General features: G+C 46.4%; 1 protein-coding gene across 1 annotated transcript in view; it reads right to left on the bottom strand.

Annotated features, from left to right (window-relative positions):
* Nucleotides 1-8,558, bottom strand: part of GPD1L (glycerol-3-phosphate dehydrogenase 1 like) — a 39,455-nt gene extending 30,897 nt beyond the window's left edge. Inside the window, exon 1 of the mRNA XM_059664146.1 lies at nt 8,399-8,558. Coding sequence (XP_059520129.1) covers nt 8,399-8,445 — 47 coding nt within the window. The 5' untranslated portion in view covers nt 8,446-8,558. The remainder of the gene's footprint in view (nt 1-8,398) is intronic.
* Nucleotides 8,559-20,536: the final 11,978 nt, after the last annotated feature.

Raw genomic sequence — 20,536 nt, 5'->3', positions numbered from 1 at the left:
TGTCTAAGTCACTGGTGCCACAACAGAGGAAAGGCAATGCTTTTGCTTTCAAAGGCTTACAACTCACTCAGAGATAAATAAGGTAGAAGGAATTCACAGTCCTGTGTGGGACAAGAGGTGAAGGGAAATGGAGGGACATGTGGTTAGAAGGGTAAACCCTGTGATGGACTTCAGCTCAAAGGACGCCATCAACTGCAACTCATGTTAACCCACGAGAGGTCTCCCGTGCTGGGCCTTCTGTTGGGGGAACCCTGACCGACAGATCCCAGCTGGGGCACAGGGGGAAGGCACGGGGATCGTGCTGAGGAAGACCATGCCTCTGCTGGGAAACAGAAAAGGCTTCATGAATTAGGGATGGGCCGAGCAGGCAACACAGGGCTCCCAGCCCACACTCACTAACCGCAGACGCATGAGTGAGCCCGGCCAAGCCAAGAACCACAACTGTGCTGATGGTTTCCCATCTCCAAACCCATCAAATGATACATATTAAACATGTCCAGTGTTTTGATTTATGCATTATACCTCCATCAGGCTATTTATACAAAAGTATATTCCATACCCAAGATTCCTTTTTGGCTCTGAAATGGCACTAAGTGTTAGTACTTCTGACCAACATGAAGAAACAGGAGCAAACACAGCAAAGGGAGTGTTCTGGAGGAACCTGAGTATGTGGGAGGGACTGAGGTCTACTTCTAAGTGACATATCCTGTTCTAAAGAAAGTGCACAAATGTATTAGAACTCAGCTTAAAATAAAAGTGCTGACTGCAGCCTCTGAAGGCGGTGTGTGTGGCTTGGTCATGGTTGGGGTCCCATAGACACAGTGAAGGGTCTCTCCATGTTTCAGGCGTTGTCCTGCCATTGCACAAGCAGGGCCAGGCAAGGATCCTCACGCTGCTGGGGCAAGGGCATGAGCAGCCACTTCCACACCTGACCCAGCTCGTCCATCTACCACATGACAGGTGGGGAGGATGACCTGTGAAGTCCCCTGCAGGTCTATGATGAGTCCAAGGTTGTCCAAAGTGAGGAATGGGTGCCCACACACAGCACCGAAGGACACCGACTTGCTCGTATCCTTTCCAACTCCTGTGGCCTTCTGAGAGAGTGTAGAATGTCTCATTTGCGTGTGACTCTGTGGTTACCATCTCTCCATGTGCTAATTTCTCTTCTTCACAAAGTATGAGGAGGCCTCAGACTCTGGGCCTTGTCCTTGTCAGGGAGTGGTGCCTGGCAAGAATTCCATCGTACTGCTTTGTTTTCATTCTACTGGTTGTTGTTATCTTGTACATATGACATTTACAGTAGTGACGTAAAGTTGTCTTTTAAAGTCAACCTCAAACATTTTTTTATTTTTTGTTAATCCTCAACCTGAAGATATTTTTCCATCGATTTTTAGAGAGAGTGGAAGGGAGGGGGAGAGACAGAGAGAGAAACATCGATGTGAGAGAGACACATCAATTGGTTGCCTCCCATACCAGGGCCTGGGATCAAGCCTGCAACTGAGGTACATGCCCTTGACCGGAATCGAATCTGGGACCCTTCGGTCCGCAGGCCTGAGCTAAACTGGCTAGGGCTAAACACATTTTTATTGATTAATTTTGAGAGGGGGAGAGAGAGAGAGAGAGAGAGAGAGAGAGAGAGAGAGAGAGAGAGAGAATGAATTTGTTGTTCCACTTGCATTCATGGGTTGATTCTTGTATGTGCCCTGACCGGAGATGGAACCCACAATCTTGACGCATTGGGACAACACTCTAACCAAAAGTTGTTCTAAAGTAAACTTTTAAAGAAAGTATAATAAGCAAATAATAGTACAAAGTGAAGCAGACAACTGAAGCTCTAAGAGCCTGCAGGATGGAGGCTTAATCCTATTCGAACTCTTCACCTTGCAGATTAGCACACACAGGCTCAGTCAGGGTAGCTCTGACCTTCTGTCACACAGCCAGGTCATCGCAGAACTGGGAGGGGGACTCCGGTCTGCTGATGGCCAGCCCTGGGTCTTTACACAGATGTATAAAACCACATTGCTCATGAAATGATGGATTATCTAAGTCCTGGGCCTCAAAATATAGACTAGTTCACAAGTTCTACAATGTTGTGCAGATGCAATTCAAAAGGGACATGGGGGAAATAACGATCCAATACCAGCCATGTACGGTCTTAAATACCTCGCCCTTGTTATCTGTGGGAAGCCCCAGCAACACTCTGAGGCCGGTGCTATTATTATCCCCATTTTTACACGAAGAAACGGAAACCTGGAGAACACAGGTGGTTAGTGGAAGAACAGAGAGTCGCACCCCAGACCCTGTCTTACTCCGCTCTCGCCCTAACCAGTTTGGTTCAGTGGATAGAGTGTCAGCCCGCGGACTCAAGGGTCCCGGGTTCGATTCCGATCAAGGGCATGCACCTTGGTTGAGGGCACATCCCCAGTGGGGGTGTGTGCAGAGGGCAGCTGATCAATGTTTCTTTCTCATCTATGTCTCTGGCTCTCTGTGCCTCTCCCCCTTCCTCTCTGTAAAAAAATCAATAAAATAATATATTAAAAAAAAAATACTCTGCTCTCCCTCCCTGGGTCCTGGCTGGGTGGATACCTACCTGCTGGAGGTCCTAACCTCCCCCTTGGCAATGCCCCCACCCTTCCTTGGCATTCACTCTGTCCACAGCCTTCTCACCCCTACCCCTCTAGAAAGGTGTAATATTTTAGCCCGGCTGGCGTGGCTCAGTGGTGGCTGGGCACTGACCTATGAACCAGGAGGTCACAGTTCAATTCCCGGTCAGGGCATATGCGCAGGTTGCGGGCTCAAACCCCTGTGTGGGGTGTGCAGGAGGCGGCCGATCCATGATTCTGTCTCATCATTGCTGTTTCTCTCTCCCTCTCCCTTCTTTTCTGAAATCAATAAAAACATATTTAAAAAAATAAAAAGGTATAATATTTTAATCAGGCTGAGGGAGGCGCTGCATCACCCAAGGAATGGCTACCTGTCAAGTCAGGCCCAAACCCGGCAGAACTCGGGTGGCCCACGCCCCTTCACAGGGTGCAGACTCTTTCTGGGCCAGAAAAGACTCAACAGTCCAGCCCTCTTTTTAGCAAGGAGGAAACAGACGCGAGGAGAATGAACAAGGGTTCCGCCAGATGTTCCCCGCTCCATGCCAGGTCTCCCCAAGAGCCGATCCCAACCGTGGAGCTAAGGACACAGAGGGGTCAGATTTGGCTTAAATAACATTACGTGTTTTTGCTCATAAAAGTGATAACATGAAAGAAGAAGCAATTATGAATAATCGCACTGCCTGGGGAAGAACCACTGCTAACATTCTGTGTAATTCTTGGCAGTTAAAGGGCTTTTCCAGTGTTCGGTACAAATGCCCGAGTGTTCGACACAAATGTGGAAAATGGAGCGTTTTTTTCAAACAGATTCATCTTGGTGCATGTCTATTTGATCTCTGGATAGGGAAGCTTCCTAAGCTTAAAATAAAAGGGAGAAACCACAGAGGAAAAAGGACCCATGTGGACAGCCTGGCATAAAGAAGGGGAGCAGGAGATGCAGAGAGCCTTTCTGTCCATCAGAATTCAAACTGGTGATCCTGTATCAGTTTGCTGTTGTTTTCTAATTGTACAAACTTTCTCACCCTGATCAGAGGGGACTCTGGGTCTTTGCCAAGTGCAGCTGTAACCCATCCTATCCTTAAACTCCAGCTTCCAAAGCATTAGTGGGTCAGTGCTACCTGTCCACAGGGAAGGGATCATTTCTGACCTTAGAGGAGCTCATGTACAGCCGCTCAGACGGTTTCTGGGCTCTCCATGTGGAAGTGTAGCGAGAATCAGGACAGAAACAGTAATTCAGACAAGAAGGTGACAAAGAAAATTAAAAAAAGGTGACAAAGGTGGACAAAGAGCACAGCAGGGCACTCAGAAGGTTCCAGCAAACCACAACAGATGAGTCACACACAGCGCCCTTGAGTCACCAATGCAAAGTAGGCCAGAACTCTCCCTGACCTTCAGTCTCAGGCCTCAGGCTATTGGTTGATCCTGAAGACAACAGCGGCAAGAGATAAACAACTCCAGCTGCATACCAGGGTGTTCTGTCTTCTCTCCCTTCTCTGCCTCTGCTCGTTGGCCAAACCCCAACTGGGTGCATTTTATGACCCAAGATGGTGCTGGCCAAACGATGATGAAATCAATAATTATAACGATAATGCTAGCTGACATTTATTGAGTGCTACGCACCTTGTACTCTCCCTATCAGTGATGGCGAACCTTTTGAGCTCGGCGTGTCAGCATTTTGAAAAACCCTAACTTATCTGGTGCCGTGTCACATATAGAAATTTTTTGATATTTGCAACCATAGTAAAACAAAGATGTATATTTTTGATACTTATTTTATATATTTAAATGCCATTTAACAAAGAAAAATCAACCAAAAAAAATGAGTTCGCGTGTCATAGGTTCGCCATCACAGCCCTAGATCATCTAATTTAATCCTAACCATAATCTTAGACAGCAGGTAGTACCAACCTTATAAGCAATGATTCCTGGAGAGAAGCAGTTTGCTCCAGGCCTCAGAGCTGCCAAGACAGAAATCTAGGGCCATTCTTCTCCCCTGCCTCCAAAGCAGGCCTGGGACATGCACTCCCTAGCACAGAGGTTTGGCTGTAAATATAGCCCTGACATTTCAGTTCTAGAGCTGGATCTTGCACTGTGTCTGGGTGATCTTCCCAAGGTTCTGATGAAGAAACTTTGTTTCATATTTGGAGTTACTTAAGAAGCTTTTTTGGTGTACATGTATGTTCTTTCTGTTGTTTTTTCTGAGTCACTGTGTGTGTCTTGTTGTTTTTCTTCTGAGTCACCGGAACCATAAAGGGCCACACAGGTTAAGGAAGCAGCTTCCAGCATTCCCTGTAGCGTGCAGCATGGCAGGGCTGGGCTGGGCTGGGCTGGGCTGGGTGCCTGAGGGCCAACCTCCAGCCTCCTCCCTGGCTTAGAGGAAAGGAGGTGCCAAAGGGCAGGACAAGGGCATGTTACACAACCGGGCTACTTCCCCTCACATGTCCATTCTGGCTGAAGCGCCGTGGCTAGTCAGCTAGATTCAGTCTTCTGGTATCTGTATTGCCACTGATCACTTACACTCAATGTGAGGGTTATAGCCACCTTGGAGGTAGGAGCTTAGGTGTGAAAACACTTCTACTGACATAAGCATTCTCAGCTACTTCAAAGGCCCAAGTGGAAAATTTGCTCAATCACCTTCACTTTCCTGAGAAGCCCATATCTGGAAAGGTAGAGCTGTTTTAAAATTAGCAAAAAAAAGCACCCTAGCTGGTTTGGCTCGGTGGCTAGAGCATCCGCCTGTGGATTGAAGGGTCCCAGGTTTGATTCCGGTCAAGGGCACTTGCCTGGGTTTCAGGCTCAATCCCGGGGGGGGGGGGGGGGGGGGGAGCGTGCAGGAGGCAACCAATCAATGATTCTCTCTCATCATTGATGTTTCTCTCTCTCTCCCTCTTCCTTCCTCTCTGAAATCAATAAAAATAAAATTTTAAAAATACAATAAAATGCCGAAACCGGTTTGGCTCAGAGGATAGAGCGTCGGCCTGCGGACTGGGAGGTCCCGGGTTCGATTCCGGTCAGGGGCATGTACCTGGGTTGCGGGCACATCCCTGGTGGGGGATGTGCAGGAGGCAGCTGATCGATGTTTCTCTCTCATCGATGTTTCTAACTCTCTCTATCTCTCTCTCTTCCTCTCTGTGAAAAATCAATAAAATATATTTAAAAAAAAATACAATAAAATTAGCAAAAAGCTGAAGTCTCTCAGGGAAGTAATCTGTCCCAACCTCTGGGACAAGTCTAGTTTCAGTTGGCAATTCTGATGCAAGTGGGTTTTGGATCACATTTTCACTAACACTATTTAAATTGTAACACCTAATCTTGTGGCAGGTATTTCATTCCACTTACTATTTCTTTTTAATTTATCTTCCAAGTTTCTATCTATCTCAGAGCTGAAGCTAAGTTCTTAATGGCAAGGACCGTGTCTAGCTGAGTCTGTATCCCTGGAAAGGCCACACTACCTACTACACAAGCCAAACACTCCAATGTCTATGGACGAGGGCTGAATGCACAACGAGCTCCTAAGCTCTTGCATCTCTGGCGAGGCTGCGATCCTCTCTCTAGGACTGGAGTGGCTCTGAACCCAGAGCGGGTGCAAGGAAGCCAACCACTGTTCCCATCTGATCCCATAGTTACTGGGGCCAGGCAGCCAGCCCAAACCATCAGCATGGCACATTTCTCAACTGCTCTGTGCCAGTGTCACAGGCCAAGCTTTACTCCATTTCCTTGGGCTGGCGCGGGCCGAGAAAAGTCAAGTACAGAGTGCTCAAGTACAGAGTGCAACTGGGGGAAGGCAGCCAAATCCCCAGCAGAGGGGGTAGGAGGTTCACTTCACTGCTCCCGATCCAGGCCCAAATCCAGCAGGGCAAAGCGGTGCCACTTCCACTGCACCTTGTAAATTAGCAAAAGGTGCTGCCACCTGTGGCTCTGGGTCCTCTTACAGAAGAGGATCCTAATGTTAAAAGAACACTCGCTAAGTGGGTGCTTTTCCAGTCCCATGGCCAACAGGGCAGCTGACATCTCACACTAGTGACCTTGGGATCCAAAACTGGCAAAGCCGAGCTGAAAGACCAAATGAAACTCTGCAGTGGATAGGCACCAACTCCATTCAATGTTGTGCGGAACACTATTATTTACAGAAAAGTGCTTTGCTATCCTAGTGTTTGCAGGGCAGAGAGGGAAAGGAATATACGTAAACATTCATTTGCATGTGATGGAATTCCTCCAGAAAGGACAGAAGAAATTGACAACACCAGTTTTCCTCCATTAGGTCCTTGGGGCACAAGGGTGGGTGGGAGATGGTTCATGGTTTGTTCGTTTTTGAGTTTTTGGGGGGATATCTTTTGGGTTTTAAACACGTGCCTATATTACCTAATCAAGTATAATTACATTTTAAAAATTAGTTTTAAAAACATGTATTTTAAAAAATTAGTTTTCAGCCATAACCGGTTTGGCTCAGTGGATAGAGTGCCGGCCTGCGGACTCAAGGGTCCCAGGTTCGATTCTGGTCAAGGGCATGCACCTTGGTTGCGGGCACATCCCCAATAGGAGGTGTGCAGGAGGCAGCTGATCGATGTTTCTCAGTCTCTATCTCTCTCTCCCTTCCTCTCTGTAAAAAATCAATAAAATATTTTTAAAAAATTAAAAAAAATTAGTTTTCAAGCACTCAGTATTTACTTAGCATATGCCAGACAGTAGGGTAGATGCTGTTCTCAAGTGCTGGATGGGGAGGAGTAGAAACAGATAAACAATCACTTCCTTGTAGTCATAGGTCAGAGAGGCCCCTGGACTTGAAGGAATGGAAAGGTAAAGAACCAGGTCAGGTTTCCTCCAAGAAGTAGGTAGTAATACGAATTGCTGCCACGCTCCTAGAAGCCTGAACTGTGATGAGTGTCGGGCCAGAGGAACACAAAAACACTGAATGAATGTCACTGTGAAGATTCTATACCTGTCCCTCAAATGTGGGAAAAATAGTGCAGGGCAATAGAAGAGAGATCGAAAAGATCAGATTTTATACCATACTCCGCCCCCTCCCCCAACTCACCAGAGAATCCCATTGTGTAAGTTTGATGAAGGGAATTAAAAGAGCAGACATTCGTAGAATGCTTAGAAGAGTGTTTGGCAGAAAGCGCTGCATAAATGTTAAACCAAATAAAGCCTCGCAGAGGCGCAATGCTTCGCAAACATCTCCCCAGAGAAGAATTCTCTACGCCCCTGGATTATTCTGGGAGCCAGGCCGGTTGGAAGTTGGGTTTTCTTCCTGACACATCGTTACTAAGATACTAGACGCAACAGCGATGGAGGCTAGACACGCACTTTGAAGGGCAGGGCGGTCCCGCCAGAGACCAGGGTAGCAAGCGCCCGTTAGCCCTCGGTGCCTTCTTCCCCGATTACCGAAGCTACAGTAAGATGATTCGAGCCTCCTTCAGCTCCTCCACCTGGGCGATCCGCCGAGAATGGAGAGCGCCCTTATCAGGCTGTTGCGCATAACGCCCAGGCTTGGAGAGCAGGTGGCCTCTTTGCGCCCACCGCGCGGTGACAAGAGCGCAGACAGGTGCCCGCGGGCGCGCAGTCCCCGCTCTTCGCGCTGCTCCCTGCGGACACGCGAGCCCAGAGCCTCCGGGGCGAGTGCCTCGTCTCGGCCTCCCCGGGTGCGCGGTGCCCAGCCCGGCCCCGAGGCCGCCCGCCCCGCCTGCCTGCGCGCGGTGCGCGGTGCCCACGCCGCGGCGGGGACGCGCGGCCCTCGCACGCCCCGGAGAGGGGCTTCCTGAAGGCGGATCCCGTGTCGTCAGCCCACCGCCGCTCACCAGTTCCCCGAGCCCACGATGCACACTTTCAGGGGAGACGTTGCCATGACCGGCCAGAAACGCAGCAGCCCAACGCGTGCCTCTCCGGTCTGCCGCCGGCCTCCGCCCGTTCAGCCTGACCTGCGGCAGCTCCCGAGGACCACGCCCCTCCCGCCTCTCCGCCAATGGCCGTGGCCATCCCCACCCGGGAGCCCCGAGCTACAGCGGGCAGCCCGGGTGGACCCGCCCCGCCCCGCCACTCCCGAGAACCACTGCGCACGCCTGGGCCGGGCTACCCTCTCCGCCCCGCCCCACCCATGCCCGAGGCATGCCGGGACTTGTAGTCCACACCGCCGTCTGCGGCGAGCTCCGCGGGGCGGCCCCGCCCACCGCACCACGTGCCGCCTGGCGTAGTTGCGCAAGTTCTTGAGCTTTCGGCCCCGGAGGCGGCGTTCCACCGGGCAGAGCAGGTCCGGTTCGGTTCGCCGCGTGACTCGCTACCGTAGCGCCGTCTGCCCTAGCGGGAAGAGACTCCACACCTGTCTTTTCAGCCTCTGCGCCTGGCACCCCTGAACTTCTTAATGAATTTAAAACTTCTGAGGCCTCCGGGACTTGGCTGGACGGTACCTGCGCTTCAGTGTGGCCACTGGAGCCCAGAGAGAGACCCACTTGCTCTGCAGGACTTGCCTTCTCGTTATGCGGTTGTGAGACTACCCTCCCCCTTCCTTCCTACAAAACTGTATTCATTCCGAGCGTCACTCTCCACCAGGCGCCGTGCTAGACCCTGTGGGAGGAGGACAAAGTGGTTTAAACCGGTGGTTCTCAAACTCTGCTGCTTACGAGTCTCTGGAGCTTCTAAACACGCCCCAGGCCGAGTGCGTCAGAATCTCCCAGAATGAGATACAAGCATCAGAATTTTTTAAAAATCCAAGAGCTAATTGCAAAAAGCTGTCAAAATTGAGAACCAGAGAATTAAAATACCGGTAGAGACTGGCTGAAGAAACAAATACTCCAGTTACCTAGAAAAAGACGAGGCCCATTCACTTGCTGCCCAGAGGACTAGCTCGTTTGTGTTTTCATCTCCACATCGTTTGAAAGATTTATCTAATGTTACGATATGTACTCAAAGAAACACGTAGAGTGGGTGAGAGAGATCGTCCTGTCCACTCTCTCGGGTGATTTGCTCTCAATTATTTGCGCTAATGGGAAGAGACCTAAGCAGGGATGGGGGGGAAATGGGCTGTTCAGGCTTTATTCGTTTTTTTCCTTGCATGCGTGTTACGAAATGGGATTGGCACATTGAATAGTGAACTTACGTACTTGAGGAGTAGACATGCGTTGTGAAGATGTACCGCAAGTGGTCGGTTCATTTTTTTAGCCTTTGCCTGGAAGATTTATATCCCTCACGTGGAGAGTCCTGTTCCCCAGTGTTGCAACTGCACATGCATGATAATGCGCCAGGCGACTATTCCGCGGACATACCTATACATCATTGTATGGGGTTTCCCGACCTCCTGGTACCGTCACCTGCTATACACAACACATTATACACAGAGTAAGTAGTCATTTATTGTACACACTGGTTACAGAGAGTAATACAGCCCTAGCTGGGTTGTGCAGTGGTTAGAGCGTCAGCCTACAGACCGAAGGGTCGTGAGTTTGATGCCTGGCCCTGGTTGGGGCTCACTCAGAGGCAACCAGCTGATGTGTCCTATGTAGATATTTCTCTCTCTCTGTCCCTCTTCTCCCTCTGGCTCACTCTCTCTAAAAAAATCATTGGAAAAAATATCCTCAGGTGAGCGTTCAAACAAAAAAAGAAAACAACAACAAAGATTAATACAAAAACCAAATAGGTGAAGAGAGGGGAGAATTTCAGTCAGAGGTGCAGGTAGACCAGATGAAATTGTAGGGGCCGGTGATAGAAGGAATGATGGTGCTATACAATCAATGGTTGCTCAAAATAGTGATGAAAGTTTGATAAGGATATTTACCTAGCCTCAAACTCTCCACACAAAGGTTAAAACAGTAACGAAGAGAGTTTTTAGAGAAAACTGGCTAACATCACCTTAACTAAGTGGTCAAAGTCAACATCACCAGTGATGGGTCAAACCAACACATGGGCGTTCTTTAGCAGGAATGAGAAGACATTTAGTTAATATTGGCTTGTTGAAAAAAATATTTTGAAGTAGTTCCCAGACCTTGGGATTCTATAGATTAAAAATATTTGTACTTGTTTTCAAGTCTGACATAGAATTGCCAATTTTTTTTTCATGTTAGGACATAAACTATTGCCATATACAATTCCTATTTCATTTCAACTTGTTTTATTTCTTTTAATTTATTTCATTCATTTTAATTTAATTAATTTGTTTTTTGACTAATTAATACATTCACATGATTTAAAATCCAAAAGGATCAAAAGGGTGCATAGTGAAATTCTTCCTCCCTTTTCCAGTAGCTCTCCAGTTTCTTGAGGAACTCGTTACTAATTTCTTATGCATACACATTGTTTTGTTACTTTCTCCCACTCAACATTATTTCATGTTAAAAATGTTAGCCAATGCCAAAAAAAATGAATGCACGTAATGAAAACTCAAAATTAAAAAAATAGAAAGAATACATTTAGCTTTCAGAAAACTCTCCCACAAACTGTATTTCTCATTTCTCTGTGGCACTGAAACCTTTTTCACAGGCTGGTGTTGGTTAAATGCATTCCTCTAACTCCAGGTGAGACTTGCACTTGGTCCACCCTAGAGAAACATTTTAGCTACTCTGTCATAGTACATATGTCACCACTTTGCTTCCTAATTACACACTCACCGTACAATCCCCAGTGGTGACATTTGTTCTTGGTACAACTGGCTTCAAATGAAATTGCCCATCTTCAATATTGCTATTGACAGTCTAATGAGAAATTACAGATTTTTGGCTGAAGAAAACAATGCCTCATTCTGGAAACATATATGGGATTTCATCTCACTTCCTTGGGGATTAGAGACATAATGGATGAAAGGCAGCTTTGGCTGCTTGCAAGAACCAAGTAGAGTCCCAGACACTTGGCAGAGGCAGGTGTCAATTGTAATCTGTTCATATCAAAGCTTATTAAATGATAAAAGGGGTTTGTGTACCAGGCTTTATCCACCAGCTGTTCCTTTTCACCAGTCCCTTATATTGGGATGGTGTGAGGATCAGTTTTTTTTTTTCTTTTAAAGATCATACTACTATATGCTACCTTTAGTCTAGCAGCCAGCTCTTAGCCAAGCACTTGGGTCAGTTGGAGACCTTGGAAGTTTTAAAGATGAAGTTAGCCCTGGCTGGTTTTGCTCAATGGATAGAGCGTTAGTCTGCAGTCTGAAGGGTCCCAGATTCGATTCCAGTGAAGGGCACACGCCTGGGTTGCGGGCTCGGTCCAACGTGCAGGAGGCAGCCAATCAATGATTCCCTCTCATCATTGATGTTTCTATCTCTCTTCCTCTCTGAAATCAATAAAAATATATTTAATAAATAAATAAATAAATAAATAAATAAATAAATAAATAAATAAATATGAAGTTACCAGACTTACTATTGTTCCTGACCAGAGAAAGGCAGAGATATTTATTTGGTTTCTACTTGATTGAAAATCAAATGTCAACCTGGACTTGGTTCTAGATTTGTGTCTTGTTCATGTGCTTATTCAGCAGGCATTCACTGAACTCCTGCGTGAGCCTAGAGCTGGCGATACAATGTTGAAGAAAAGAGACACAGTTTATAGCCGAGAAAGGAGGTCAGATAAAGAAACAATATCTTCCATAGAGCCCAGACTGGTGTCGCTCTGATAAGAGACAGGCGACTCCAGGAACAGATAGAGGAGGGCTACCAACCTGGACCCAGGCTGTCAGGTAAGACCTTCTGGAAGAAAAATGTGTGAACTGAAGGATGAGTGGGAAGCAAATGGAGGAAGAGTGCTTGAGGCGGAGAGAACATCATGCACGAAGGCTTGGAGGCAAAAGAAAAAGAGCCATTGGTCCCTCTGAGAGCCTGAAAGTTCAGGACGTTGGAGGGTAGTGCAGGAGGTAAAGATGGATGAGGCAGACAGGTGGACGGGGACCAGACGATGGAGGTTCTGTTATTGCAGTTTGGATTTTATGTAGAAGGCAGGGGGGAATCTTGATGTGTTTAAAGTGATAAATGGTGTGGTCCTATTTGTCTTTTACAAGATCACTCGAGTTGCAGCAAAGGGAGTGTCCTGGGAAATACAAACCTGGAAGCAACAAGAACAGTTAGAGAAGCTGTTGGTTGCAGTGATCCCGGCAGCAAGGATGGGGGGAAGGGTACCACTTCCAGGTGGAACCTGTGGGGTCTGACATTTGAAGGGGTCAGAGAGAGGGAAGCGTTAAGGATGACTTCCAGATTTCTGACTTGGACAGTGGGTAGGTAGGTGGTGGTGGTGGTGGTGGTAGTGGTGGTGGTGGTGGTGGTGGACAGAGGGTGTTTTAAAGCAGAACTTGCCTTTCTTGGCAAAAACAACAATATCTGTGGCTTTTCTGGTTTTCCTCTTGGTTAGACTGTGAAATCAGATACCAACCCTTGGGTTGAATTTAATGCTAAACAATATTCAAGACTGGTTGCAGTTTTCCATAACTTTAAGAAATCCGATTCAATTTGTGAAAGATTGGCAGGTTGGAGGAATTTAAAAAGCATGTCACTTCCTAATGCAAGACAGAGTTAGATAAAGCTTAGCTCTCATGAAATGTCTTCATAGAAAGGCCACTCTCTATGGTGTTTTCTCTTAATTAAAAAAAAATCAAAAGAGTTTTAAAATTGTATAGTAGTGAATAATATTAAATGGAAAGCAACAATCCCCCTTCCTAGGTTTCACTTCCTGGAAATAGCTGCTTTAGTTATTTCATCTGGTATTTTCTTCCCTATTTCTACATAATGTTCTTATGCTACTATTTCTTCTTGAATTAACATTTTTGAATAAGTAATACATTCATATGGCTCTAAAATAAAACTACAAAAAGACAAACAGTAAAGAGCATCTTTTCTATTCCTGTTGCCACCTTTTTCAGGTAACCATTGTTATTAGGTTTCTGTGTATACCTATATGCAAGAAAATAGCATTATATATTTACTTCTTCTGCCTTTTTCTTTATATATATGTATAGAAAAGGTGGTATAATCCCTGGCCGAGTAGCTCAATTAGTTAGAGCATTATCCCAATACATCAAGGTTGTTGGTTTAATGCTTGGTCAGAATACATAAAAGAATCAACCAATGAATGCATCAATAAGTGGAACAACAAATCAATCTTTCTCTCTCTCTTTCTTCCTCTCTTTCTCTCTCTCTTCCCCTCGCTGCATGCTCCCTGGAGGGAGAGTCTCTCTCTTTCTCTCTCTCTCTCTCTCTCTCTCTCTCTCTCTCTCTCTCGCAAAAAAAATTAATAATATAAAAAAGATGGTATCATATCCTGTATCAACCGTGATAAATTGCCATAACGATCCAAACATCTGTGAGGGAGGGAAAATTTCCCCCCCCCTGTTCCCCTTTGGTCTCCTGGCTGGTCTAATAATCAAATTCACATGAGCCAGATCCACAGGAGAAAAGAACCAAATTTAATTATGTATGTACATACAGGGCTTCTTGAAGAACATGGGGCCCCAGGACAAAGGGGCAGTTGAGGTTTACATGCTAAGGAGAAAAGTGGTAGGGATTGTGGTCTGGAACTTCAAAGGGGAGGAAGGCAATTTAGAGGAAGATGAAGAGTGCCAATATTTGGTAAAACAAATGTTTGCTGCGCCCGCTGAAACAATGGGACACAGAGAGGACTTTGATAAAATAAGCCTTGCTGGGTTCCTCCCTGTCTATATCACACCTGGTTTGGATTAAACTATAGTGTCTGTGATGATAGCTCCCTTCCTGGGGTAGGTCCTCTGTGGAAATCCTTTTAGGCAGTTAGGAAGTTCAGAGGTTCCTCCGGAGTCTTTTGTTTTGTTTTGGTTTGTTTTTTAACAGAATGGAAGGAGAGGGAGAGACAGATAGAAACATCAGTGTTGAGAGAGAATCACTAATTGACTGCACGCCTCCTACTGGGGATCAAGCCCACAATCTGGAAATACCATACCCTGACCAGGAGTGGAACCATAACCCCCTGATTCATAGGTCAGCGCTCAACCACGTCAGCCGAGCTCTTTTGATTTTTAAAAACAACCAGCTTAAAATAATCAGTATCCCCCCCAAAAGGCATTTTTTGTGGTGGCAAACTCTGCCCCCCCCCCTCCCCCCCAATCTTAGTGGCCTCTTTCTCATTCATGCTTCATGTCCATTCCGGGTCGTTCCACATTCTCCTCACACAGGTTGCAAAACTGCAGAGTCTCTACCACCTGGAGAGTCATGCTAACAATGGCTAGGGGCAGGGAATATGACAAACCACTCACCCGCCCCTACTCACTGGCTTTATCCTAGAGGTGACATATGTCACTTCTGTCCCATTCGGTGACCAAAGCATACCATGTGGACCCTTTACAGGGGGCAGGGAAGTGCAAACTCGCCATGCGCCCAGAGCTTGGAGAGCCAGATGTGGTGAACAGCACTGATAATTACCCCAGATGTGCACCCTTCTGCACCTTACTTTTTTTTTTTTTTTTAGCTCAGAAAACATTTAATTAATCATGCCATTTCAGTAAATAGAGCATCCTTATTATTTATTTATTTATTTTTTAAAATCTCCGCCATTTTATTACTTTTTTTTTTTTATTGCTTAAAGTATTACAAAAAGTATTACATATGTCTCCTTTTTTTTCCCCCCCGCCCTTGACAATCCTCTGGCCTCCCCTTCCCCCCAGTGTCATATGTCCATTGGTTATGCTTATATGCATGCATACAAGTCCTTTGGTTGATCTCTTACCCACCCCCCTCCTGCTCTCCCACCCTACATTTTTTTTTTTTTAAAGCAGATGGACATTTGCATTCTTTTCAATATTTCCTTTACCAAAAGCGCTGCAGTGGATACTCACCTGTTATTTTGCAAACATGGGCATTACATCTCTAGGATAGATTGCCCTTGAGTGGCATTGCCGGTCCACAGGGTGCACCCGTTTGTAACTTTGATAGGTACAGCCAAATGGTCCTCCACGGGGGTTAGGCCAGTTTCCTCCCTTCCCAGCAATGTACGGCAGGGTCTGCTTCCACACAACCTTGCCAAGGGAGTCTATCACCAAACTTTTGGGGTTTCACCGATCTGATGGTTGAAAATATTCTCATTTTAATTTCACGTTGCATTTCTCTCAGTATGAATACAATTTCCGGCTACGTCTGCTTTTCTTAATAAACAGCAAGTGAGGATGGATTTACTTCTGCAGCACGACCCCTCCACCCCTACATGCACTCCCCTCCACCCCCCGCCCACCCACACACATCCTCTCTGCTCTGTGCTTGCATCACAGTTTCTGGTGAATTCCACAGTTACTTTGCCTTATTATGATGTCTAAATATATTTAGCTATAGCTCCAAGGAGTGTATTATAGTAAGATTTCCTCTCATGTATTCTTTCTCCCTCCATAATAATTGCCTTGGGTTTTTTTGTGTTGTTTTTTTTTTTTTTACACCCAGAATTGTTTAAAAGATTCTTGAGCTGCCCCTTCAGCCCTGGATTCTACCTCTGAGCCATGAAATGAGTTAGGATTAAATTTCTATTTTGAGTATGCCACTCCATTTTCTATATCTCTGTGTTAAAGTGACTAGATTCTTCCCTAATACACTGTTCCTTTCTATATGACCTCTTTTTCTCCTTCATCCCCACTGAAAGTTTTAGAACCCGCCTTTTATCCCCCCCCCCCGCCCCCGTCCTGAAATTTCATGATTATAGCCCTGTCATGGGCATTTATCTCCTTCCCTGACATCTTTCCTTTCCTCACCTCCAAATGTTTGTCTGCCCCCGCCTCCACTTTCTATATTTTATCTTTCAACTCTTTTGGTTCTTTATTTTAAGACCCTGCTGGTTTCTGCTTCCAAAAGTTCTTACTGCCTGGCTGGTGTTGCTCAGTGGTAGAGCATCGACTATGAACCAGGAGGTCATGGTTCTATTCCTGGTCAGGGCCCCAGCCTGTTCCCCGCCTCTGACCCTCCTACTGGTCTCAATGTGCTTTCTTCTTTAATTCCCTAGTTGTAGGACTTCCATTCAGCCAGATTTCAGGCGGTCTGGATGACAATTGTTCTGTATTTCAGTTGTAATTTTGATGTGGTTGTGGGATGCAGCGAGTACCGTGTTTCCCTATGCCACCATCTTGGTTCCTTTCTGAAACTCCCTGATAAAAGCTTTGACATGCCAGTACTCCCAGTCATTCATACTTAGTATCAATTACATTAACCAGGTCACCACATAAACTTAACTAAGCTATGGGGTGTTAGATAGTAAGAAAAAAAGATCACTAAATGCCAATTGAAGAAAGAGCTAACTCCATTTGCTTGCCTGGGAAGGGAGAGCCACGTCATTCAGTCTGAGTTCTGCGTGTCTTAGAGACAAATCGAAAGGGCTAAAGGTCTATTTTTTTTTTAAAAAATATATTTTATTGATTTTTTACAGAGAGGAAGGGAGAGAGATAGACAGTCAGAAACATCGATGGGAGAGAAACATCGGTCAGCTGCCTCCTGCACATCTCCCACTGGGGATGTGCCCGCAACCCAGGTACATGCCCTTGACCGGAATCGAACCCGGGACCCTTCAGTCCGCAGGCCGACGCTCTGTCCACTGAGCCAAACCAGTCTCGGCATAAAGGTCTAGATATGGAGCAAGAAGGGAGGGAACAAACAGATACAAGGCAATTCTCTGAGTGCAGGTCTCTGGGTGGTGGACGAGGAGGACTCTGAACTCTTCTTTGGGACCTCCCAGGTGTCACATCACTGATTCCGAGATGCTTGGATTCAAACAGATCCAGGAGGGGTTCTGTAAGGTGTTCTGGTGGGCCCAGGACAGGATTCAGCAGGCTGGAGTGTCAGGAGATGGTCGAGCTCGGCCGGTGTTCCTCAGTGGTTGAGCGGCAACCTATGAGCCAGGAGGTCACAGTTGAATTCCTGGTCAGGGCACATGTCCGGGTTGTGGGCTCCATCCCCAGTGGACGGTGTACAGGAGGCAGCTGATCAATGATTCTCTCTCATCATTAATTTTTCTCTCTCTCCCTCTCCTTTCCTCTCTCTGAAATCAATAAAAACATCATTTAAAAAAGTATTTGCATTTGAAGAGGAGTACCCAGACCTTAGGACGAGGAGGACACAAATACATCATCTTTTTTTCTGGTTTTATTAGATATAGTTTCACTACTCCCAAAGGGCAGAAGATACAGAACCACCCTAACAGGAAGGAGGAAACAAACATATCTTTTCTTCTGGTTTCATTAGCTACAGTATCACTGTTCCCACAGGGGCCGAAGATGCAGAATCACTGCTCCCAAAGAGTGGAGTTCATGGTGGGAATTCCTGAGTCTTTTTGAAGGAGGAGATAAAGAGCTTTCGAGCAGGCCCCTGACTTTTTAGATCATGCTGTGTGGGCAGCTGTTTTCAGAGAGAGCTGTGAACTACACAGGGCTGGTGGTGTCTTTGTCAGCTGATCTCTAGAAGAGAAACCAGCCCTTGGGTGCACTTTTCTTTGAGGTGGGACCATGATCTGTGGGTAAGTCACAAGGAGATTGCTGGGCAGAGATATAATGGTCCCATGGGAAGTGGAGGGTGGGGGGTGGTTACACAAAAGGGGGCCTGGCCCTGATGGGGCCAGCCTAAGGCCGCTGGTAGTGACAGGCAGCTGGTCGTGTTCTTGACTTTGTGCAGTAAACATTTCACAACACCACGTCCAGGTGGTTTTTAGAGGATGTTTATTAAAGTTGGAGACAGGGAAACAAGGCCATCCACAAAAGTGTATTCTGCAGCCCCCCCCCCCCCCCCCCCCCCGCCCATAAGCCAACTGCTTATATAGGGTAGGACAGTGGTCGGCAAACCGCAGCTCGCGAGCCACATGCGGCTCTTTGGCCCCTTGAGTGTGGCTCTTCCACAAAATACCACGTGCGGGCATGCACATACAGTGCGATTGAAACTTCGTGGCCCACGTGCAGAAGTCGGTTTTCGGCCTGGGCGAGTCTATTTTGAAGAAGTGGCGTTAGAAGAAGTGGGGGTACGTTTGCCGAGGTCGCCCCTCAGATTGAGGACATTTTTAGTCAAGGCCAGTTTAGGAATACCCTAATTAAGTTTGTGGACGAAAGGGGCCACATGCTGACCTGACAAGCTCAGGAGAGGCCTGCATGGCGGAGACCTAAAGTAACCACAAAGGATGGTCTGAAATTAAACCTTAACTAAAAGCAGTTATGGTGGGCAGTTACGTCCTAAGCCGATATCTTCACTGATAAGGTCAACCTTTACTGTAATTGAGCCTATCTGTCTTTTTGCATTTATGATAACATGTCCTTGGGATGTCTGGGTCACTTGTGACTTCCCCGTATTTGGGGCCCCTGGGGCACAGCCAGGTGTGCTGGGCCCAGGACAGATGCCGCAGATTCATTTATCATGTTAATTGTTCCTGCACCAACCTAAGAATGTGTCCATCATTTTACTTTTTATCCTATCACAGAGGTCCCCCCCCCCCCCCCCCGCTTAATTCCACCTCCTTAAATCTGTCACCAATGAATTTCATGTATAAATACGGAGCCTGCCATTTTCCAGAGCACTATCTCAATTCGTTGAGGTTCTGCTTCCAGGCATATGTCGACAGTTTGGCTCAAATAAACTCACAAAAATTCTTTACAGGTTTCAATGTTTTTTTATGTTAACAAGTTAATAACAATGTACCTACCTATATAGTTTAAGTTTAAAAAATTTGGCTCTCAAAAGAAATTTCAATCATTGTACTGTTGATATTTGGCACTGTTGACTAATGAGTTTGCCGACCACAGGGGTAGGACAGAGATTACATGGGGAGGTAGGGATTACAGGCATGGGGACATAGGCCATGCAGGCTGGAGTGAGACTCCATTGTTTGGGCAACAGGGTTAATCTTTCCATGATAATAGGCAGTTCTTGAATGAGAATAGACTGCATTCCAAGCTTAACTCCCAGGTCCCAGGTTGACTACCAGGTCCAGGAATGGGACGGAGGGGGTTGGGGGGGGGGGCGGCATACAACTCCCACCGGGTTAGAATGTCCTTTCTTTAACCAGAACAAAGCAATCACGGTTAACAGAGCATGATTAATATTTCCCATAACCACAGCTAGTCCCCAGTATTTTATTTTTGCCCCTAACAATGTCTATTTGATTGTTAGATTAGCCAAAAAAGAACCTTGAGGGGAGAGGAACGTTGGTTCATCCCCCATATTGAGGCGCAGGAACCCTCCTTAATCAGATGGAAGGCCCCGCCCTCAACCTCTGGCCTTGGTCCGTTTACCCTGGGCCTTTCACTCTTCCTGCTGTTAAGGTCCAGAGTTCCTGAGCTGTGGAGCTTGCCGAGAGCTGGAACTTCTGCCTAGTGGCCTTCCTGGTCTTCAGCACTTGGCTCTAAACCCCATGCTCCCGCATTTGCCTCCCGGCTCACGGCAGTTTTACACTGGAAAGTGGTCATTCTTTCCTGGGGCTCAAAATAGTCTGCAGCCACCTCTTCTCTTGAGAAGTAAATCAGTATCACTTCTAGCTTCCTCCAGAGGGAATGCAGTGTTCTGTTCTACTCTTGAAACATGCCAGAATGGATCCAGCAACCAAGAGGCAGAGTTGAAACTGGAAATGAGTCAGGGCTATAAGTCAACTTTTCTTCCATCCCACGGCATCCATCTTTTTGAAAGATCTCTATTGCACTCACCAAGTCCAAGCAATGTATAAATATTTTTAGCACATAAACTGCTGGGAATTGAGGTTATCCAAGACCCATGACTAATATCAGGAATTGTGCTCTGGCCGTACATTCAAGGTAAAAATAAATGCTGGAAATAGGAAGCCTTTCATCTGAAAGGATTGATATTCTCACATGCTTCTGAATCAGCTTGCCAAAATAGTACGGATGATCTTTATTTTTAAATTTCATATATTTGCAACACACACTGGGGAATAAAAATAGGAAGTTAAGGATCTGAGAATTGACAAATGCTACTGTCCTGTCTGTCTGGAATCCCATAATACATCCACAAGTCTTTTGCTGGAAGGGA

The sequence above is a fragment of the Myotis daubentonii genome, chromosome 14 (genome assembly GCF_963259705.1).
Source record: "Myotis daubentonii chromosome 14, mMyoDau2.1, whole genome shotgun sequence".
In the NCBI taxonomy this organism is placed as follows: Eukaryota; Metazoa; Chordata; class Mammalia; order Chiroptera; family Vespertilionidae; genus Myotis; species Myotis daubentonii.
The sequence above is the reverse complement of the archived record's forward strand: the minus strand, read 5'-3'. Positions and strand labels throughout refer to the sequence as shown.